The sequence below is a fragment of the Suncus etruscus genome, chromosome 8 (assembly GCF_024139225.1).
Source record: "Suncus etruscus isolate mSunEtr1 chromosome 8, mSunEtr1.pri.cur, whole genome shotgun sequence".
Taxonomy (NCBI): domain Eukaryota; kingdom Metazoa; phylum Chordata; class Mammalia; order Eulipotyphla; family Soricidae; genus Suncus; species Suncus etruscus.
This window is the reverse complement of record NC_064855.1, coordinates 15459683-15478240: the sequence shown is the minus strand read 5'-3', so window position 1 is coordinate 15478240 and position 18558 is coordinate 15459683. Positions and strand designations below refer to the sequence as shown.

Below are 18558 nucleotides of genomic sequence, written 5' to 3'. Positions count from 1 at the left end.
GTTCAAGAAGGAAAACAATGAAGTAGGCCTATCAGTGACCCTCAGAGAAAGCTATTTTTGGTTTTATTTTGTTTCAGTTTTGGGGTCATACCTGGCAGTGCCCAGGGGTTAATTCTGGCTCTGTGCTCAGGAATCACTCCTGGCGGGCTCAGAGGACCATATGGCATGCCAGGGATAGAACCTGGGTCAGCCGCATGCAAGGTAAATGCACTACCTGCTGTACTGTTTATTCTGGCCCCAGAAAAATGTTTCTTTTTTTTTTTTTTTTTTTGGTTTTTGGGTTACAACCGGCAGTGCTCAAGGGTTATTCCTGGCTCCAGGCTCAGAAATTGCTCCTGGCAGGCACGGGGGACCATATGGGGCGCTGGGATTTGAACCAGTGACCTCCTGCATGAAAGGCAAATGCCTTACCTCCATGCTATCTCTCCGGCCCCCAGAAAAATGTTTCATAGTAATAATTATATTTCAAAAGTAAGCTCTGGGCCAGAGTGATGACACAGCAGGTAGGGCATTTGCCTTGCCTTGTATATGGCCACCCAGATTCCATCCCCATCATCCCATTCGATCTCTCAGCACCACAAAGAGTGATCCCTGAGTGCAGAGCCAGGAGTAAATTCTGAGCATAGTTGGGTATGGCCCAAAACAAACAAACAAAAATTTCTAATTGAGAAAGAGCAATAGGACAGCAGGTAGAATGTTTGCACACAACCGACCCAGTTTCAATTCCCAGCATCCCATAGGCTCCCTCGAGCTTGCCAGGAGTAATTTCAGAGCAAAGAACCAGGAGAGGAGCCAGAGAGATAGCGTGGAGGTATGGCGTTTGCCTTGCATGCAGAAGGACGGTGGTTCAAATCCCGGCATCCCATATGGTCCCCTGAGCCTGCCAGGAGCGATTTCTGAGCATAAAGCCAGGAGTAACCCCTGAGTGCTGCCAGGTGTGAACCAAAAACCAAAAAAAGTAAAAGTCAGTTGAATTATTTGTTTCATATATGAAATTATTCTCTTGGTTATATTGATCACTTTTGATTCTTTCTCAAAAAAAAACAGTGACTGTATAGTAAATAAGCATTTGCCTTGCACCAGCTACCTGGGTTCAATCCTTAGCCACCCCCATATGGTTCTCTGAGCCGCATCAGTAATGCCCCTGAGACCGGAATAAGCCCTGAACACTGCTGGGTGTGGCCCAAAAACAAAAAAGAGGAATGCAGGTGCTACTGACTTACTTTTTCTGGCAGATGAACTTCCAGCAAGTCCTGATGACTCGGATAATAGCGTGTCGGAGAGCCTGGATGAATTTGACTATTCTGTGGCTGAGATCAGCCGCTCGTTCCGGTCCCAGCAGGAAATATGTGAGCAACTCAACATCAATCACATGATCCAAAGGATCTTTCTCATTACTCTGGACAACAGTAAGTCACAGACCTACCACCTATAAGATAAATCCCACGTTGTAAAATCACCCCACATCCCATATTTTCAACCCCGGGTGAACAGGCCTGAAGAAGGGTAATAGTAAAGAATTAATAAACCAAGCAAATCAAGAGAGTCATATAGTTAGTGGCTTCTCGCCCCATCTTCTCACTGCGTGCCAAGCCAAACTGCAAACTGACCTTTCTTTATTAAGCCAGTACCAATTAGAGGGGTGGGGGGAATAGAGTGAAATCCAGGTGGACTTTTACATATCCAAGGGTTAGGTTTAAAGGAAAGAGGAAGATAGGGGTCAGAGAGATAGCATAGAGGTAGGGCATTTTTCTTGCATGCAGAAGGATAGTGGTTCAAATCCTGGCATCTCATATGGTCCCCTGAGCCTGCCAGGAGCGATTCCTGAGCATAGAGCCAGGAGTAACCCCTGAGTGCTGCTGGGTGTGACCTAAAAACAATAAAAAAAGAAAAGAAACGGGCCGGGCGGTAGCGCTAAAGGTAAGGTGCCTGCCTTACCTGCGCTAGCCTAGGACGGACCGCAGTTCGATCCCCCAGCATCCCATATGGTCCCCCAAGCCAGGAGCGACTTCTGAGCGCATAGCCAGGAGTAACCCCTGAGCGTCACTGGGTGTGGCCCAAAAACCAAAAAAAAAAAGAAAAGAAAAGAAAAGAAAGAGGAAGATGGGGGAATGCCTTTGTTTGGATTAATAGCTGGATATTATCTTTCAGCCACCCATTTAGTCATTCTATTTTTCCTCTGGGGTTGAGGGACTTGGAACAAATAGTTTTATCTAATGGTAAACCAAGACCACTGAGTTCCTCCCCTAGAACTTAGGGTGATGTTTTCTGAAACTAGGGTATCACCAAAAGGCACAGTTTAGGCAAAGGTACAGTTTTCATTGCCATTTTTAATACTGACTGGACCAGATAGCTGCTGGCTCTTACTACTTATTTTTGTTGTTTGTTTTGGGGGACTTCCAGAGAGTACTCAGGGAACTTGTGGCCTTGTGACAGTGAGAGCCCAGGTCTGTGAACTTGATGGCTCAGTGCTAAGGCCAGTGGTATTTGGGGGACATTAAGACCACCTCCAGTAAGGCATTTGCCTCGAATGCAAAAGGTCGGTGGTTCGAATCCCAGCGTCCCATATGGTTCCCTGAGCCTGCCAGGAGCGATTTCTGAGTGTAGAGCCAGGAGTAACCCCTGAGCACTGCCAGGTGTGACCCAAAAACCAAAAAAAGAAAAAAGAAAAAAAAAAAAGAAAAGAAAACATACACTTTGGCTCTTTGGTTTATCTTCTGGGCCTATTGCCTTTACTACTGTTTAATTTGCTGGGGTAGGTATTATGGGGCATGCCTGCTGGTATTCGAGGGCTCCTTCTTATTATGTGCTCAGGGGTCACACACCCTGTGGTACACAGGGAACCATGTGATGCTAGGAATTAACTCATGGTCAGCAGCATCAAGGCAGTCTCTCCTTAACCTGTGTCCTGCCTTTCTCCCATTATTACCTGAAAAGGAAAATGGGAGTAGTCAGCAAGCCCACTTTCTTCCCAGAGGGAACCTAAAGCCTTAGGAGCCTTCAGGCAAAGTTCACCTCCTAAGTCTGAGATTTACTCATTAAATGTCATGATATTGTATACATAATGAGGGACGGAGCGATAGCACAGTGCAGGGCATTTGCCTTGCAATGCTGCCAACCCCTGATGGACTCTGGTTCAATTCCCGGTATCCCATATGATCCCCCAAGCCTGCCAGGAGCAATTTCTGAGCACAGAGCCAGGAGTAACCTCTGAGTGCCGCCAGGTGTGACCCAAAAACAAACAAACAAAAATAGATTTATAGTGAAATCTTTGCCCATTTTGTGGAGAAAGTGATATTTTAAATCTCTCGATGCTGCTCTGTGTCACCCTTTTGTGACCTGAGTTGGGACTTGAGTTCAAGAGAAATGTTGCAGCATTTGTTGCAGAAATGTTGCAGAGTATAGGGGTTAAAGCTGGCAGTGGGGCAGACTCAGTGTCCATTCTAACTACCTAATGGGGCTAGCAAAGACCACAGAGGGTAAGGCACTCGCCTTGTTCGCAGCTGAGCTAGACTTGGCCCCCAACACCCACATATGATCTCCTAAGCATCTCTAGGAAGAGTCCTCTTACTCCACCACCTCCCATTATCTTCTGCTCAAAACCATTCCCCAGGTGACCCAAGCATGAAGAGCGGAAATGGCATCCCCAGTCGCTGCGTGTACTTGGAAGAAATGGCTGCAGACCTGGAAGATCAGGACTGGCTCGATATGAACAATGTGGAGCAGGTGTGTAGAAAGAGCGTTGGAGCCACGTACTCAGGGGCTGCCTAGCTCTGTGCTCTGGAGTAGTTCCCAGCAGTCCTGGAAGGAATCATGCCCCAGTGAGGAACAAACCCTGGCCTCCTGCATAAGCTCATGCCCCACTCCTGGAACTAGTCTCCTGCCCTGAGGACCAGATTTTTGCTCCTTCCATGGGCCTTCAGCAAAAATGAGCCACAAACTGAGTGAAGCCAGCTTACCTTTCTACAGCCAGAGCTTCACTTACAACATTGCTTGTGTTCCTTTCTGGGACTCCTCTCAAACATGGCCTCAGGTCCATCGTCACCCATTCTTTAAGGCCATGCTAAAGTACCGGGTCAGTGTTAAGGCTGGCTAGACAAATGTCATTATCTCCTGAGTTCTTAGGGTAACTGCACCTTGCCACTTAGTCTTAACACACCAGCTCTGGTTCTGTGAGCCACCAGTAGCTCACACCTGAATGTGGTTTAATAGACACACATTGATGTCCTGGTGTCAGTATGTTTTAGACTCTGAGTTCTCCCTAGGCAAGACCATCACTTCTTTTATTTTCTTTTTTAAATTTTCCAAAATCAAAATAGGGCACTTGGGGCTGCAGAGAGGACATGGATTCAGGTATTTTCTCAGCACACACCGACTCAGTTCAGTGGTTTTGTGCTTTTGTCCTTTTCTCTTCATAGGCTGTCTTTGCTCGCTTGTTACTTCAAGACCCTGGCAATCACTTGATTAACATGACCTCTTCGACAACAGTGAATCTCTCTGCTGATCGAGATGCTGGAGAAAGGCACATTTTTCGCTACCTGTATTCCTGCTTCCAAAGAGCTAAGGAAGAGGTAAAGGAATCATTTGCATTGGGCTCCATAGTGTCCTCTGGGACTGACTATAAGCAGGAGAGTCGCTCAGTATCTGGGTTGTATTCCTTTTTTTCCCATTTGTTCATTTAAAGTTTTTTGGGTCACACCCAGTGATCCTCTGGGCTTTTTCATAGCTTTGCACTTAGGAATCACCCCCAGCAGTGCTCATGGCACCTATGGGACACTAGGATCAAACCAGGCAGAGGTGTGTGCAAGGCAAATTCTCTCCCTGCTGTACTATCACTCTGGCCTCTCTCAGTGTATTTTTTTTTATCCATTTATGAACATTATTTTATGTTGGAACCAGATATCAGAAGCACTATTAGTTTGCCTTAAAGCTTGTTTCCCCCCACCCCTTTTTTTTCTTTTTTTGGGGGGGCCATACCCAGTGACGCTTAGGGGTTACTCCTGGCTATGTGCTCAGAAATTGCTCCTGGCTTGGGGGACCATATGGGATGCCAGGAATCAAACCAAGGTTCGTCCTGGGTCAGCTGCATGCAAGGCAAACGCCCTACTACTGTGCTATTGCTCCGGCCCTACTTTCCCCTTTCTGACTCTGTCTCCAATTAACCAGGACTCCACTCAACAACAGCAAAAAAAAATGCTGTATATATGTTTGTTTTGGCAATAGGTTGGAGCTGTGTGTGTTCTCTCCCTCTCTCTCCGTCATCCCCCCTCTCTCCCCCTTCTCCTTCCCTCCCTCCTTCTTATTCCCTCCTTCCCTCTCTCCCTTTCTCCCTAACTTCCTCTTCCTCTCTCATCCTCTCTCTTTCTTTCTCTCTCTCTCTCTCTCTCTCTCTCTCTTTCTCTTTCTCTCTCTCTCTCCCCCCTCACCTCTCTCCTCTCTCTCTTTGGAGAGAAGCCAGTGCACTAGCACAGCAGATAGGGAATTTGCCTTGCATGCGGCCGAGCTGGGTTTGATCTCTGACATCCCATATGGTTCCCTAAGGCTGCCAAGAGTAATTCCTGAGCACAAAGCCAGCAGTAACCCCTGAGTGCCACAGGATGTAGCTCAAAACAACAATGATTAAAAAAAAATCACACCTGGTGAGCAGAAGAAATAGTCTAGTGGCTAGAGCACTTGCTCTGCATATAGCTAATCCATGTTTTATTCCTGGAACCTCTTTTTGTCCCCTGTGCCCTACTAGAAGTGATCCCTCAGGACAGAGTCAGGAGTAAGCCCTGAGCATCATGGGATGCAAACAAACAAGGCAAAAAATCAGACCCTTTGTGGCTGAAGAGATAACTCAAAGGGCTGGAATGGTGCTTTGCATACAGGATCCCCTGGATTGGTCACTTGTACCACAAAAAGTCAAATATACTTTAGCACTACCATGTGTGGCCCCCCCTTAAAAAAATAAAAAAGAAAGAACAAGGGGCCAGAGGGATAGTATAGCAGGCAGGGCATTTGCCTTGCATGCAGCTGACCTTGATCCTGGCATTTCATATGGTCCCCCAAGCCCACCAGGAGTGATTTTGGGCACAGAACCAGGAGTAAGTACCTGAGCACCACCAATGTGGCCCCAGAGCAACAACAAAAAAAAATCACCCCCTTTAAAATAAAGAACCTAGACTAGCCCATGTCTGTTGAGAGATAAGTGGTTGAATAGGTTAAACTTGAAGATTGCATCTAGGACTGGAAAATAGCAGAAAGCCAATCCCCGTAAATCACAGGTTGAATTCTCAGTTTTTTTCAAGTAGCCCCAGGACAGTAGCCCTGTTGTAGGGCACAGTGTACTTGCTCGTCCACTCTCCTTCCAGGCCATACAGCCAGACCCTTCCGTCTCTTTCGTGCTGTTCACAGATCACCAAAGTTCCCGAGAACCTCTTGCCCTTCGCAGTGCAGTGCCGGAACCTCGTGGTGTCCAACACTCGGACCGTGCTCCTCACACCAGAGATCTACGTAGACCAGCACATCCATGAGCAGCTGGTGGACTTGATGTTAGAAGCCATCCAAGGAGCTCGTGAGTTCACAGGACAGCTGGGAGCTGGGGTTTACATTTCTGATTTTAAAATCCCCCAGTTGGGGTCCGGAGAGATAGCATGGAGGTAAGGCGTTTGCCTTTCATGTAGAAGGTCATTGGTTCAAATCCCAACATCCCATATGGTCCCCCGAGCCTGCCAGGAGCAATTTCTGAGCATAGAGTAACCCTTGAGTGCTGCCGGATGTGTCCCAAAAACAAACAAACAAACAAACAAAAAATCCTCCAGTTGCTTTAAGGAATCTCAGGACACTAGAGTTCTGGTGTACAGGCAAAGGAAGGGTTCACACATTGACATTCAGGGTTGAATTCCAGTGGAATTCTGATAATTATGAAAATCAGAAAGGGACCAAGGTGTAGAGCATCTTTCTCAAATATATGAGGCCAGGGTTTGAATCCTGACACCTTAAAAGCTGGAGAGAGAGAGAGAGAGAGAGAGGGAGAGGGAGAGGGGGAGGGGGAGGGGGAGGGGGAGGGAGGGAAGAAAGAAAAGAAAAAAAAGGAAAGAAAAGAAAAGAGTGAAGAGCCAGGGGGCCGGAGAGATAGCATGGAGATAGGGCGTTTGCCTTGCATGCAGAAAGACAGTGGTTTGAATCCCATATGGCATCCCATAGGGTCCCTCCCCCTTGAGCCTGGCAGGAGCTATTTCTTTTTTTTTTTTTTTTTTTTTTTGGTTTTTGGGCCACACCCTGTGACGCTCAGGGGTTACTCCTGGCTATGCGCTCAGAAGTTGCTCCTGGCTTCTTGGGGGACCATATGGGGCACCGGGGGATCGAACCGCGGTCCGTCCTAGGTTAGCGCAGGCAAGGCAGGCACCTTACCTCCAGCGCCACCGCCCGGCCTGGCAGGAGCTATTTCTAAGCATAGAGCCAGGAGTAACCCCTGAGCGCTGCCACGTGTGACCCAAAAACCAAAAAAAAAGAAGAGTGAAGAGCCAATACATAAGAGAACATAAAAATTCTTTTGAGGGCTGGAACACAGCAGGTAGGGTGTTTGTCTTGAACACCTATAATCCATGTTTGATCATTCCCAGAATCTCAAATCCCTGAGCCTGTCAGGAGTAATTTCTGAGCACAGAGCCAGGAGTAAACTTGAGCACAATCAGTGGTGACCCCCAAAAAAATATTCCTTTTGAGCTCTTTCTCCAACTTTGGGAAACACATTCTATCTGAGATGTGTACTCGACTCTACACTGGAGAAGCCCATGTTCTCTCCTGAACCTCTATTTCTATTTCTATTTCTATTTCTCTCCTCTCTATTTCCTCCTTCCCTTCTCTCCCGCTCACTTTGCCCTTTCTTTTGGCTTTCCAATGCTCTCCAGCTCCTAATCTCTCAAAAACCAAAATAAATAAATAAATAAAAAGGCAAATGAAGTGTTGAGTGAATTCTTAAATTTAGGCTAGTTAAAAAGTTTATCAGGGCCCAGAGACATAGCACAGCGGTGTTTGCCTTGTAAGCAGCCGATCCAGGACCAAAGGTGGTTGATTTGAATCCCGGTGTCCCATATGGTCCCCCGTGCCTGCCAGGAGCGATTTCTGAGCAGACAGCCAGGAGTAACCCCTGAGCACCGCCGGGTGTGGCCCAAAAACCAAAAAAAAAAAAAAAAGTTTGTCAGTTTGGGGGTAGAAGGTAGTACATTGATAGTAGTAATAGCTTTGACCTGGAACAGGGCTTATGTTAGCTTCTGGAGGATTTCTGTATTGTTTTTTCTGCTTTCCTACTGAGAAGTGAATTTTATGTATAGGGCTATGAGGTCTCAGCTTGCGGTTTTGCACAAGAAATCAAATAGAGTTACAGGAAAAAGTTCATTTCAGCCAGGGGTAGTCAAGCAGTTTCTTGGATCTTACTAAGCCAGCCAAAGCTTCTAGGGTTTTTTTTTTGTTGTTTTTTTTTTTTTTTTGGGAGGGAGGTTGGGTCACACCCAACAGCGCTCAGGGGTTACTCCTGGCTCTAGGCTCAGAAATCACTCCTGGCAGGCTCAGGGGATCATATGGGATGCCGGGATTCAAACCACCGACCTTCTGCATGCAAAGCAAACACCCTACCTCCATGCTATTTCTCCGGCCCCAAGCTTCTAGTTTCGCTGCTTTCCCTGCCACTGTTATTAGCTAGATTTTACATAAATCACCTGAGGGTCAGGGTTGATGTAATTAAAGGTATTTGTGCTAATTTACTCAAAAAAAGGTGAAGGGAAAAAGTAAAGTGATTTTTACATGTGTATGTTAACATTTCCCCCCTTTTCTGTTTGTTAAAAACAAAACAAGGAAGGGGGAAATATCGATTGTAATGGCTAAGGAATCTGTCGGTGAAGATCAGTGATGATCTCCTTCGGCTATTAATTGGAATTACCAAAGATCCACTTGAAGAAAAGCTGCTTTATGTGGTTTGCTCCATTGCTAGTAGTGGTTCCATCTCTCTTGTAGCACTAAGCTTAAAAGATACAAGAGAGGAACGCTCTAAGGCTAAAAAGGAAGGTGTTAGAGTAGGGGTCTCAAACTCCCTGCGGCGGGCCGCAAACGGCCCTCTGTACAACATTTTGTGGCCCTGCCCTAGAGGAATCTTTTTTTGTTTTGTTTTGTTTTAGTTGTTTGAGTCACACCCCCCAATGTTCAAGGCTTACTACTGACTATGCACTCAAGGATCAACCTGACTTTGCCTCCTGTGGCCCCCAGGTAAATTGAGTTTGAGACCCCTGAGTTAGAGAGATAGAGAAAAGGTTTTGCTTAGGACACAGACATACTCACTTCTACACATCCACAGTTGATCAACGTCCTCTATTGGCTGCAGCTAGTTGACGGGCCTTAAGCCTTTCACAAAGCGCCTTCTGCAGAAGGGTGGTGGGCACCAGAATTTGGGACACTGTTCTGAGTCTTCAACTCATTCCCTTTCACTGCCTAGTTCTGTCCCGCTTGAGGTGGCCTCAAATGAGCGAGGCCAAAGATTGAATTGGTAGAACATCCATTGAAATGGCTACCTTGCACCGGTATTCTCCCTGGCCCAGTTATGTTAGAAGCTTCTGGTCCCTTCTGTCCTTTCATGATATCAAACTCCACAATCTCCTCATCTCCGACACTACACAAAGACTTCCTAGGCTTCTCTTAATAGCTGTCCAGGGATCAAAGACATCCTGCTTACTGTCATTTCTGTTAATGAATCCATAGCCATTTCAAACACTGAACCATTTATAGTACCTAAGACTTGAATTGCCAGCACTGGCTTATCCATCTCTGCATCGCTCATCCTGTCGTGTCCTATACTGACCCTGGAGAAGTCTTTTGAGTGAGAATTCTTTACTCTTGTATCCTTCACACATTTGTCAGACATCTTTTATTTTTTTTTTTTTTTTTTTTTTTTTTTTGGTTTTTGAGCCACACTTGTTTGACGCTCAGGGGTTACTCCTGGCTATGCGCTCAGAAATCGCTCCTGGCTTGGGGGGACCATATGGGACACTGGGGGATCGAACCGCGGTCCATCCTACACTAGCACTTGCAAGGCAGACACCTTACCTCTAGCACCACCTTCCCGGCCCCTGTCAGACATCTTTTTTTTTTTTTTTTGTTTTGTTTTTTTTTGTTTTTGGGCCACACCCTGTGACGCTCAGGGGTTACTCCTGGCTATGTGCTCAGAAGTTGCTCCTGGCTTCTTGGGGGACCATATGGGACGCCGGGGGATCGAACCGCGGTCCGTCCTAGGCTAGCGCAGGCAAGGCAGGCACCTTACCTCCAGCGCCACCGCCCGGCCCCGATGTCAGACATCTTTAATGCAATTTCACTTATCCCACCAGGACCAGGACCAGCCTTAGGAAAATCTTTTTTTTTTTTTGGCCACACCCGTTTGACGCTCAGGGGTTACTCCTGGCTATGCGCTCAGAAATCGCCCCTGGCTTGGGGGGACCATATGGGATGCCGGGGGATCGAACCGCTGTCTGTCCTACGCTAGCACTTGCAAGGCAGACACCTTACCTCTAGCGCCACCTTCCTGGCCCCAGGAAAATCTTTTGAGTAAACATTCTTTGTTACTAGATCCTATACACACTTTTTAAATACGATTAATGCAGTTTTGCTTATTCTTTTGGGTCCACTACCAGCCTTAGAAAAGTTTTTTTTTTTTTTTTTTGGTTTTTGGGTCATACCCGGCAGTACTCAGGGGTTACTCCTGGCTATCTGCTCAGAAATTGCTCCTGGCAGGCTCGGGGGACCATATGGGACACCGAGATTCAAACCAACCACCTTAGGTCCTGGATCGGCTGCTTGCAAGGCAAACACTGCTGTGCTATCTCTCGGGGCCCCTTAGGAAAGTCTTGAGTAAGTACTCTTTACTGCTAAAAAAAAAAAAAAAGCACTTTTGTTTTTGGGGCATGTATATGGGAGTTTTTGTTTTATTTGGTTTGGTTTTGGTTTTTGGACCACACCGGGCAGGACACAGAGGTTACTCCTGGCTCTCTGCTCAGAAATCCCTCCTGGCAGGTACAGGGGACCATATGGGATACCAGGATTTGAACCATCGTTGGTTCTGAGTTGGCCACTTGCAAGGCAAATGCCCTACCACTGTGCTATCTCTCCAATTCCAATGGGGGAATTTTTAATGGATATACACATTCAGTTCATCTTGAAAAATGCTGGTAAATACTCCAGAGCAGTGTGAGGCAACCCAGAAGGAAGGTTATGTAAGCTAATATTCCAAGAGAGGTTATAGCACATTTGGTGAAGCAAAAGGAGGCTGAAATGGTGATACGCGTTTCTTTATTCTGTACCCTGAGAAATTTGTTACCCCTCTCACTTCTGTTGTGGATTGACTCCATCCAGACAAGGATTTTTCTGTGAAAGGACTTAATCGGATAAAACAGGTAGACAGAAGGCCAGGGTCTTTGAGCAAAGCCATTCTGAAAATCCAGCCAGCAATCACCCATCAATACAACCACCAATATCAACCTCTACCACACCAACCAACCCAATACTCTAGTTTGGGTTCTTATGCCCTAGGATAATCGCTTCTCAGTTTGATACAGGAGTCTCTAAGTAAGAGGATTCTTTGCTTTTAAAGTGACAGATCCCTTTATTGGGATCAATCTCCAAAATTGGTCAATATTTTTTTTCTTTTTTTTTTTTTTTTTTTTTTGGTTTTTAGTTTTGGGGCCATACCCAGCAGTGCTCAGGTGTTACTCCTGGCTATCTGCTCAGAAATAGCTCCTGGCAGGCACGGGGATCATGTGGGATGCTGGGATTCGAACCAACCACTTTGGTCCTGGGTAGGCTGCTTGCAAGGCAAATGCCACTGTGCTATCTCTCTGGCCCCATGGCCAATCTTTCAATTGAGGAAAATTGGCAGATTTGGGCACCAGTAAAGTTCAGGCTAACATTGGATTAGAGTTAGGATGAGGATTAGAGTTAAGGTTAGGGTTAGGGATTGGCAGAGTTTAGGTGTTAAGTATCGCTATCTTCAGAGATTAAAAGGCCAGAGAGAATATGAGGCAATCCTTAAATTTGACTAGTTGATTGCCTTATGACTATTTTGGGATCAGGGTTGGTAGATTGGTTGGATTTTATGAGTTCACTAGGGCACAGTTGGGTTAAGGTCTGTGAAGGTTTCTGTTTTAGTTTTCTACTTTCATGCTGATAGATAATATTGAGAATAGTGAAGGGTTTTTCTTTTTTTGTTTGTTTGTTTTTGGGTCACACCCGGTAGCACTCAGGGTCTACTCCTGGCTCTACACTCAGAAATCGCCCCTGGCAGGCTCGGGGGACCATATGGGATGCCCGGATTCGAACCACCGTCCTTCTGCATGCAAGGCAAAGGCCACACCATCTCTCCGGCTCCAGATTTTTATTTTAATTGATGGAAATAACAGATTTTGGCATTTGTAAAAGTCACTCCAATTAAGGTTAGTTTATGGTGACAGTGCTAATGTTGCCCTGAAGACTTTGGGTGTCTTAAGTGGTATGTGTGCGTGCGTGTGTGTGTGTCTGTGTGTGTGTGATCTCTGTCATGCTCTCTGACTCCCTTCTCCTTCACTGTCTCATTTTATCTTTCTCTCACACTCAGTCTTTTTTTTTTGTTTTTTTTTTGTTTTTTTTTTTGGGGGGGGGGCCACTCCCGGCAGTGCTCAGGGGTTACTCCTGGCTGTCTGCTCAGAAATAGCTCCTGGCAGGCACGGGGGACCATATGGGACACCGGGATTCGAACCAACCACCTTAGGTCCTGGATCGGCTGCTTGCAAGACAAACACCGCTGTGCTATCTCTCCAGGCCTTTTTTTTTTTTTTTGGTTTTGGGTCACACCCGGCAGCGCTCAGTGGTTACTCCTGGTTTCATGCTCAGAAATCGCTCCTGGAAGGCTCGGGGGACCATATGGGATGCCGGGATTCAATGACCTTCTGCATGAAAGGCAAACGCCTTACCTCCATGCTATCTCTCCAGCCCCTCACACTCAGTCTTATCCTTCAGTTTGCTCACTCTTTATAAAACTAAAAGAAAAGGGATACCTTTGTCAGCAGTGTGGAAAGACCAAAAAATTTCCTGGTGAGCTGGTGTGTACTGGACATGAGTAGTCAGGTTCACTCCTCAGGACTACATGATTATCTGAGAATTGCCAGATATGGTCCCTAAACAAACAAAATAAGTAAATAAATAAATCCTTTTCTCACCAGACCTTAAATGTGTGAAGCTTTAAGTGTCAAGCTTTGCATGTTGAGGCCCAAGTTCCATCCCTGGCAACACAGCTCTTTCAGACTCTACATGAGCAAACACACCCCTCCCTGAACCACTGGGTGTGGTCCCAAAAACAAAACACAAAAAAATTCTTCTTTTCTCCTTTCTCTCTTGTCATCTTAGATTTTGAAGATGTGACTGAGTTTTTGGAAGAGGTGATTGAGGCCCTGGTGTCCGATGAGGAAGTTCGGACCTTTCCCGAAGTCATGATTCCAATGTTTGATGTCCTGTTGAACCGAATCAAAGATCTGGAGCTGTGCCAGATGCTGCTGTATGCCTACCTGGATATTCTCCTCTATTGCACTCGGCAAAAGGACATGGCAACGGTAGGTATGAACGGCGCTGGGTATTCCATCGAGTTGGAGAGTTGGATCCTTTCTGTTTCCCTCTGCCCAGGACGTTGTGTTAGCTACTGAACGAAAGCAATCTCTGTGGGCGGTTGTTATGCGGAGCTCTTCAGGCCCTGCCATACCATCATCATTCATGCCTCCCATAGATTAAGAAGCAGAATTTGTCTCTCACAGGTCTTTGTCGAATACATTCAGCCCAAGGACCTGAGCAACGGACAGATGTACCAGAAGACCTTGCTGGGCATAATCCTGAATATCTCCTGCTTGTTGAAGACTCCGGGGGTTGTCGAAAACCACGGCTACTTCCTGAACCCATCTAGGTCCAGTCCCCAGGAGATCAAAGTACAGGAGGCCAACATCCATCAGGTGGCGCTGTCTCCCCGCGTGGCCCAGCCCCCTAGTCTGGGATGCAGTTTCCTTAGCAAGCAAAGGAAGCCCACAGGGGTGCTAGGAATGCTTTGGGCAAGTGGAACTGACCCACAGGGTATTTTTTCACCGTGTGGGTGAGAACTGGCATTCCAGGCATTTTGTTCATGCCCAAATAAGCTTCTATTGTGCTTTTCCCAATGCTGGGCACTGCCACATCCTCTCAACCAGCCGTTTTTCTCACCCACATTGCTTATAATTTTTGTTCCTAAAAATCTGACGGGGGCTGGTAGAACGTTTGTCTTGCATGCAGAAGGATGGTGGTTTGAATCCCGGCATCCCAGATGGTCCCCCGGGCCTGCCAGGAGCAATTTCTGAGCATAGAGCCAGGAGTAATTCCTGAGCGCTGCCAGGTGTGACCCAAAACCCCCCTAAAAAAATCTGACTATTCTGTTCATATGAGATAGTTGGGGCGGGATTGGAGGGAACCCCTTTGGTGGATCACACCCTTGTCCACATCCAGTTCTCTACCTATGATCCAACACTCATTCCTATCCATAGAGTCTTAGTTTTGGCTAGAGTTCCTACCTGGGTGCTAAGCATCACAATAGTTATTATCTGACCAGATGGTGTTCATCCGGCCTTTCATAGGAAAAGTTTACCAACCCCCTATTCTCAGGCTGTTTGATACTTTCCACAATTTGGCAGCTTATCAAGAAATGTCTTATCAGTGCCCAGATTTTTTATTTTAATTTACTTGTATTAGAACGGGTACTAAATCAAGAGAGTGAGGGAAAGGGTTTGAAGTAGTATAGTTTTAGAAATTACCAGGTGTGGGAGTCAAAAACATTAGGATTGTGCAACTGGAGTGTTCTGTGGTTGTGTTTCCTGGTTAAACAGTTCATGGCTCAGTTCCATGAAAAGATCTACCAGATGCTGAAGAACTTACTCCAGCTCTCTCCAGAAACCAAGCACTGTATCTTGTCCTGGCTTGGAAACTGCCTGCATGCGAATGCCGGCCGCACCAAGATTTGGGCCAATCAGATGCCAGAAATCTTCTTCCAAATGTATGCATCAGATGCCTTCTTCCTGAACCTGGGTGCTGCCCTCCTGAAGCTCTGCCAGCCTTTCTGTAAACCCAAATCCTCACGGCTGCTCACCTTTAATCCCACTTACTGTGCCCTGAAGGAGCTGAATGATGAAGAACGAAGAATTAAAAATGTACACATGAAAGGTAGGGGAGAAAATGGACTTCTCAGAAATTGTGTTTGCATGTGATTGTGTATATCTGTGAAAGAAATAGAAAAAACATAGAGGAAAATCCAAGGCCTTTGCTTGCTGTTCCAGTTTCGCAAAGTTGCTCCTTTTGTCCTCGAATAAGATAAGTCAGGAAGAGCTATTTAAAAATTTTAAAACACCTTGGGGCCAGTGAGATAGCTTGGAGGTAAGGCATTTGCCTTTCATGCAGAAGGAGGTGGTTCGAATCCTGGCATCCCATATTCCCATATGGTCCCCTGTACCTGCCAGGGGCCATTTCTGAGGATAGAGCCAGGAGTAACCCCTAAGTGCTACCAGGTATGACCCAAAAACAAAAAAAATTTTTTTAAACAACAAAATCCATTGCCTTTCAGGTATTGTGCTTTTTTGTGACTTCTCTGAAATGGTCAGACTTGGATAGTGCTTTTTTTGTTTGCTTTTCTTTTTGATTTCTGAATCACATCCAGCAGTGCTTAAGGCTCCTCCCAGATAGTTTCTCCCAGTCATCTTCCTGGCCTCTTATTCTTTTTTTTGTTTTGGTTTTGGTTGAGGTTTTGGTTTTGGTTTTAGGAGGTGCTCAGGGGACCCTGTGGGAAGCTGGGAATTGGACCAGGTCTACCACTATACTATTGCTCCAGTCCCTCATTTGGAAAAATCTATGGTATTCTCATTCCTCTTCATTTATAGTGGCTTCATGGTCCAGTTAAAGAGATTTAACTGCATTCATATAGACAGTAAGAAGCCAAAAGACATTAGATACAGAATAGTAATGTAGCAAGATTTGTTACTGAGAGAAGCAGAAGCATCACGCAGCCCAGTATAGAGTTAAACTTGAGCCAAAGGATGTTGTAGAACAAGACTGCCTGTAACTAGCTATTTACTCTTGACTTCCTTGAGGTTTGGACAAAGAGACCTGTTTGATCCCTGCTGTACAGGAGCCAGAGTTTCCTCAGAACTATAACCTCGTCACAGAGAATCTTGTTCTTACAGAGTACACTCTGTACCTGGGATTTCATAGGTAAGTTCGCTGATGATTTTAGGACATCACTATTGGTTCTGTTGATAACCAGAGGTTGAAAGGAAGTCTTAGAAACATTCTTACTTTATTCTTTAGGCTTCCTTTAGGATTGAGAGAAAGAATGTATTAGTATGCAGTCATCATTTATATTTTAACCTTGTCAAAATAATTTAAACAGATTTAACTTTTATTTTTTTGCCAATTAAACTTTTTACATTAAAGAGCGGGAGCAATAGTACAGGGGTAGGGCACTTGCCTGATCCAAATTCAATTCCCAGCAGTCCCTTAAGCACTGCCAATAATGATTCCTGAATGCAGACTCAGGAGTAATTTCTGGGCACAGCCAGCATGGCCAAAAACAAACTTTAAAAAAAAAAACAACACACACACACAACCAAGTTTTTCAGTTAAACATGTGCTAGTATTTTTTTGCTTCTAAGTTGCAGTTTTGGTTGGTTGGTTTTGGACTTGAGGCCACTCCCAGCAGTGCTCAGGGATTACTTCCCTCTCCTAGGAGCTTCCCTCCCTGTATGCTGGGGAATATGCATGGCAAGGATGGAGCCTCCAGCATAAAAGCATGTAGTCCAGTCATTGAAGCCATCTCCTTGGCCCTAACTTGTGAATATTTTAATCATTAGGGCCAGAGAGATAATGTAGCAGGTAAGTCACCACTAAGTGTTTCTCCACAAATAAAAAAGAAGAGGAACAGAGAGATAGTACAGTAGGTAGAGCACTTGCCTTGCACACAGCCAACTGGGGTTCAATCCCTGGACATTTCATATGACATTCCAAGTACCACCAAAAGTGATTCCTGATTGCAGAGCCAAGAGTAACTCCTGAGCACTTCCAGGTATGGCCCAAAAACAAATGGGAGAAGAAAAAAAAAGAACAATTAAACTTTTTATAAAGGGGCCTGAGCGATAGCATAGTGGTAGGGTGTATGCCTTGCACGCTGCTGACCCAAGATGGACCTGGGTTCAATCCCTGGCGTCCCATATGGTCCCTTGAGCCAGGAATGATTTCTGAGTGCATAGCCAGGAGTAACCCCTGAGTGTCACCGGGAGTGGCCCAAAAACAAATAAAAACTTTTTATTAAAAAAATGGGGATTTTTTCATAGTCCAGACATTTGATCAGCAAATTATGGATTCTAAGAGTCCCCTTACCTTTTCTTTCTTCTTTGGGTCAGTACACCCAACTGTACTCGGGTTAGTACTAGCTCTGTGCTCAGGGATTATTCCTAGCAGGGCTTGGTGGACCGTGTGAGTTGCTGGAGATCAAACCTGGATTGGCTGCATGCAAGACAAGTACCTTACCTACTGTTCTATCTCTGGCCCCTCTTCTTTTATTTATTTTCATTTTCTTACTATTGTCTTCTGGGGAACTTGAATTTTTTTTTTTTTTTTTTTTTTGGTTTTTGGTTTTTGGGTCACACCCGGCATTGCTCAGGGGTTACTCCTGGCTGTCTGCTCAGAACTAGCTCCCGGCAGGCACAGGGGACCATATGGGACACTAGGATTTGAACCAACCACCTTTGATCCTGGATCAGCTGCTTGCAAGGCAAACGCCGCTGTGCTATCTCTCCAGGCCCGGAACTTGAATTATTTTCTTTTTTTTTTTTTTTTTTTTTTTTTTTTTGGTTTTTGGGCCACACCCGGTGACACTCAGGGGTTACTCCTGGCTATGCGCTCAGAAGTCGCTCCTGCTTGGGGGACCATATGGGACGCCGGGGGATCGAACCGTGGTCCGTCCTAGGCTAGTGCAGGCAAGGCAGGCACCTTACCTCCAGCGCCACCGCCCGGCCCCGGAACTTGAATTATTTTCATCAAACATTCTACTCCGAAAGTAAAGTAACCAAATGCCATCATGTAGAGACAACATTGGCAGAATTGAGAAATTACGGATTCTCCTCAAATCAACAGATGCCCAGAGGATCTGTGTCAGAAATTCTAGAAGTGTGAAAATTTGAGAACTAGAGCAATTTTGATTTTTTTGTTTTGTTTTGGTGGGTTCTTTTAACCTTCCATCTTGACTAATTATAATTATAAATATAAATAAGGAGAGAAAATAGTCCCTTATGGTTATAGTCTGGAGCAGTGTTTTCCAGCACTCTTATACCTGCAGATGACAGTCTTGGACTGGCTGTAGCTTTGCATCCTGCACAATGCGAGGACTGGCAGTTGGCAACACAGACACCAAGAGAAGCCAACTTCAGAACCTCTTGGGGTAACTTATAACACAGCACTTTTCAAATCGCCATACTCAGTAAATTTCTGAGAAAAACTGAG

The 18558-nt window shown here is 45.7% G+C and overlaps 1 protein-coding gene across 1 annotated transcript in view; it reads left to right on the top strand.

Moving 5' to 3' along the window:
• The window catches only part of UBE4A (ubiquitination factor E4A), a 626538-nt gene that overhangs the window by 588290 nt on the left and 19690 nt on the right, over positions 1-18558 (top strand). Inside the window, exons 3-10 of the mRNA XM_049778154.1 lie at positions 1236-1409; positions 3614-3726; positions 4419-4571; positions 6397-6556; positions 13405-13607; positions 13806-13997; positions 14898-15231; positions 16152-16272. Coding sequence (XP_049634111.1) covers positions 1236-1409; positions 3614-3726; positions 4419-4571; positions 6397-6556; positions 13405-13607; positions 13806-13997; positions 14898-15231; positions 16152-16272 — 1450 coding nt within the window. The remainder of the gene's footprint in view (positions 1-1235; positions 1410-3613; positions 3727-4418; positions 4572-6396; positions 6557-13404; positions 13608-13805; positions 13998-14897; positions 15232-16151; positions 16273-18558) is intronic.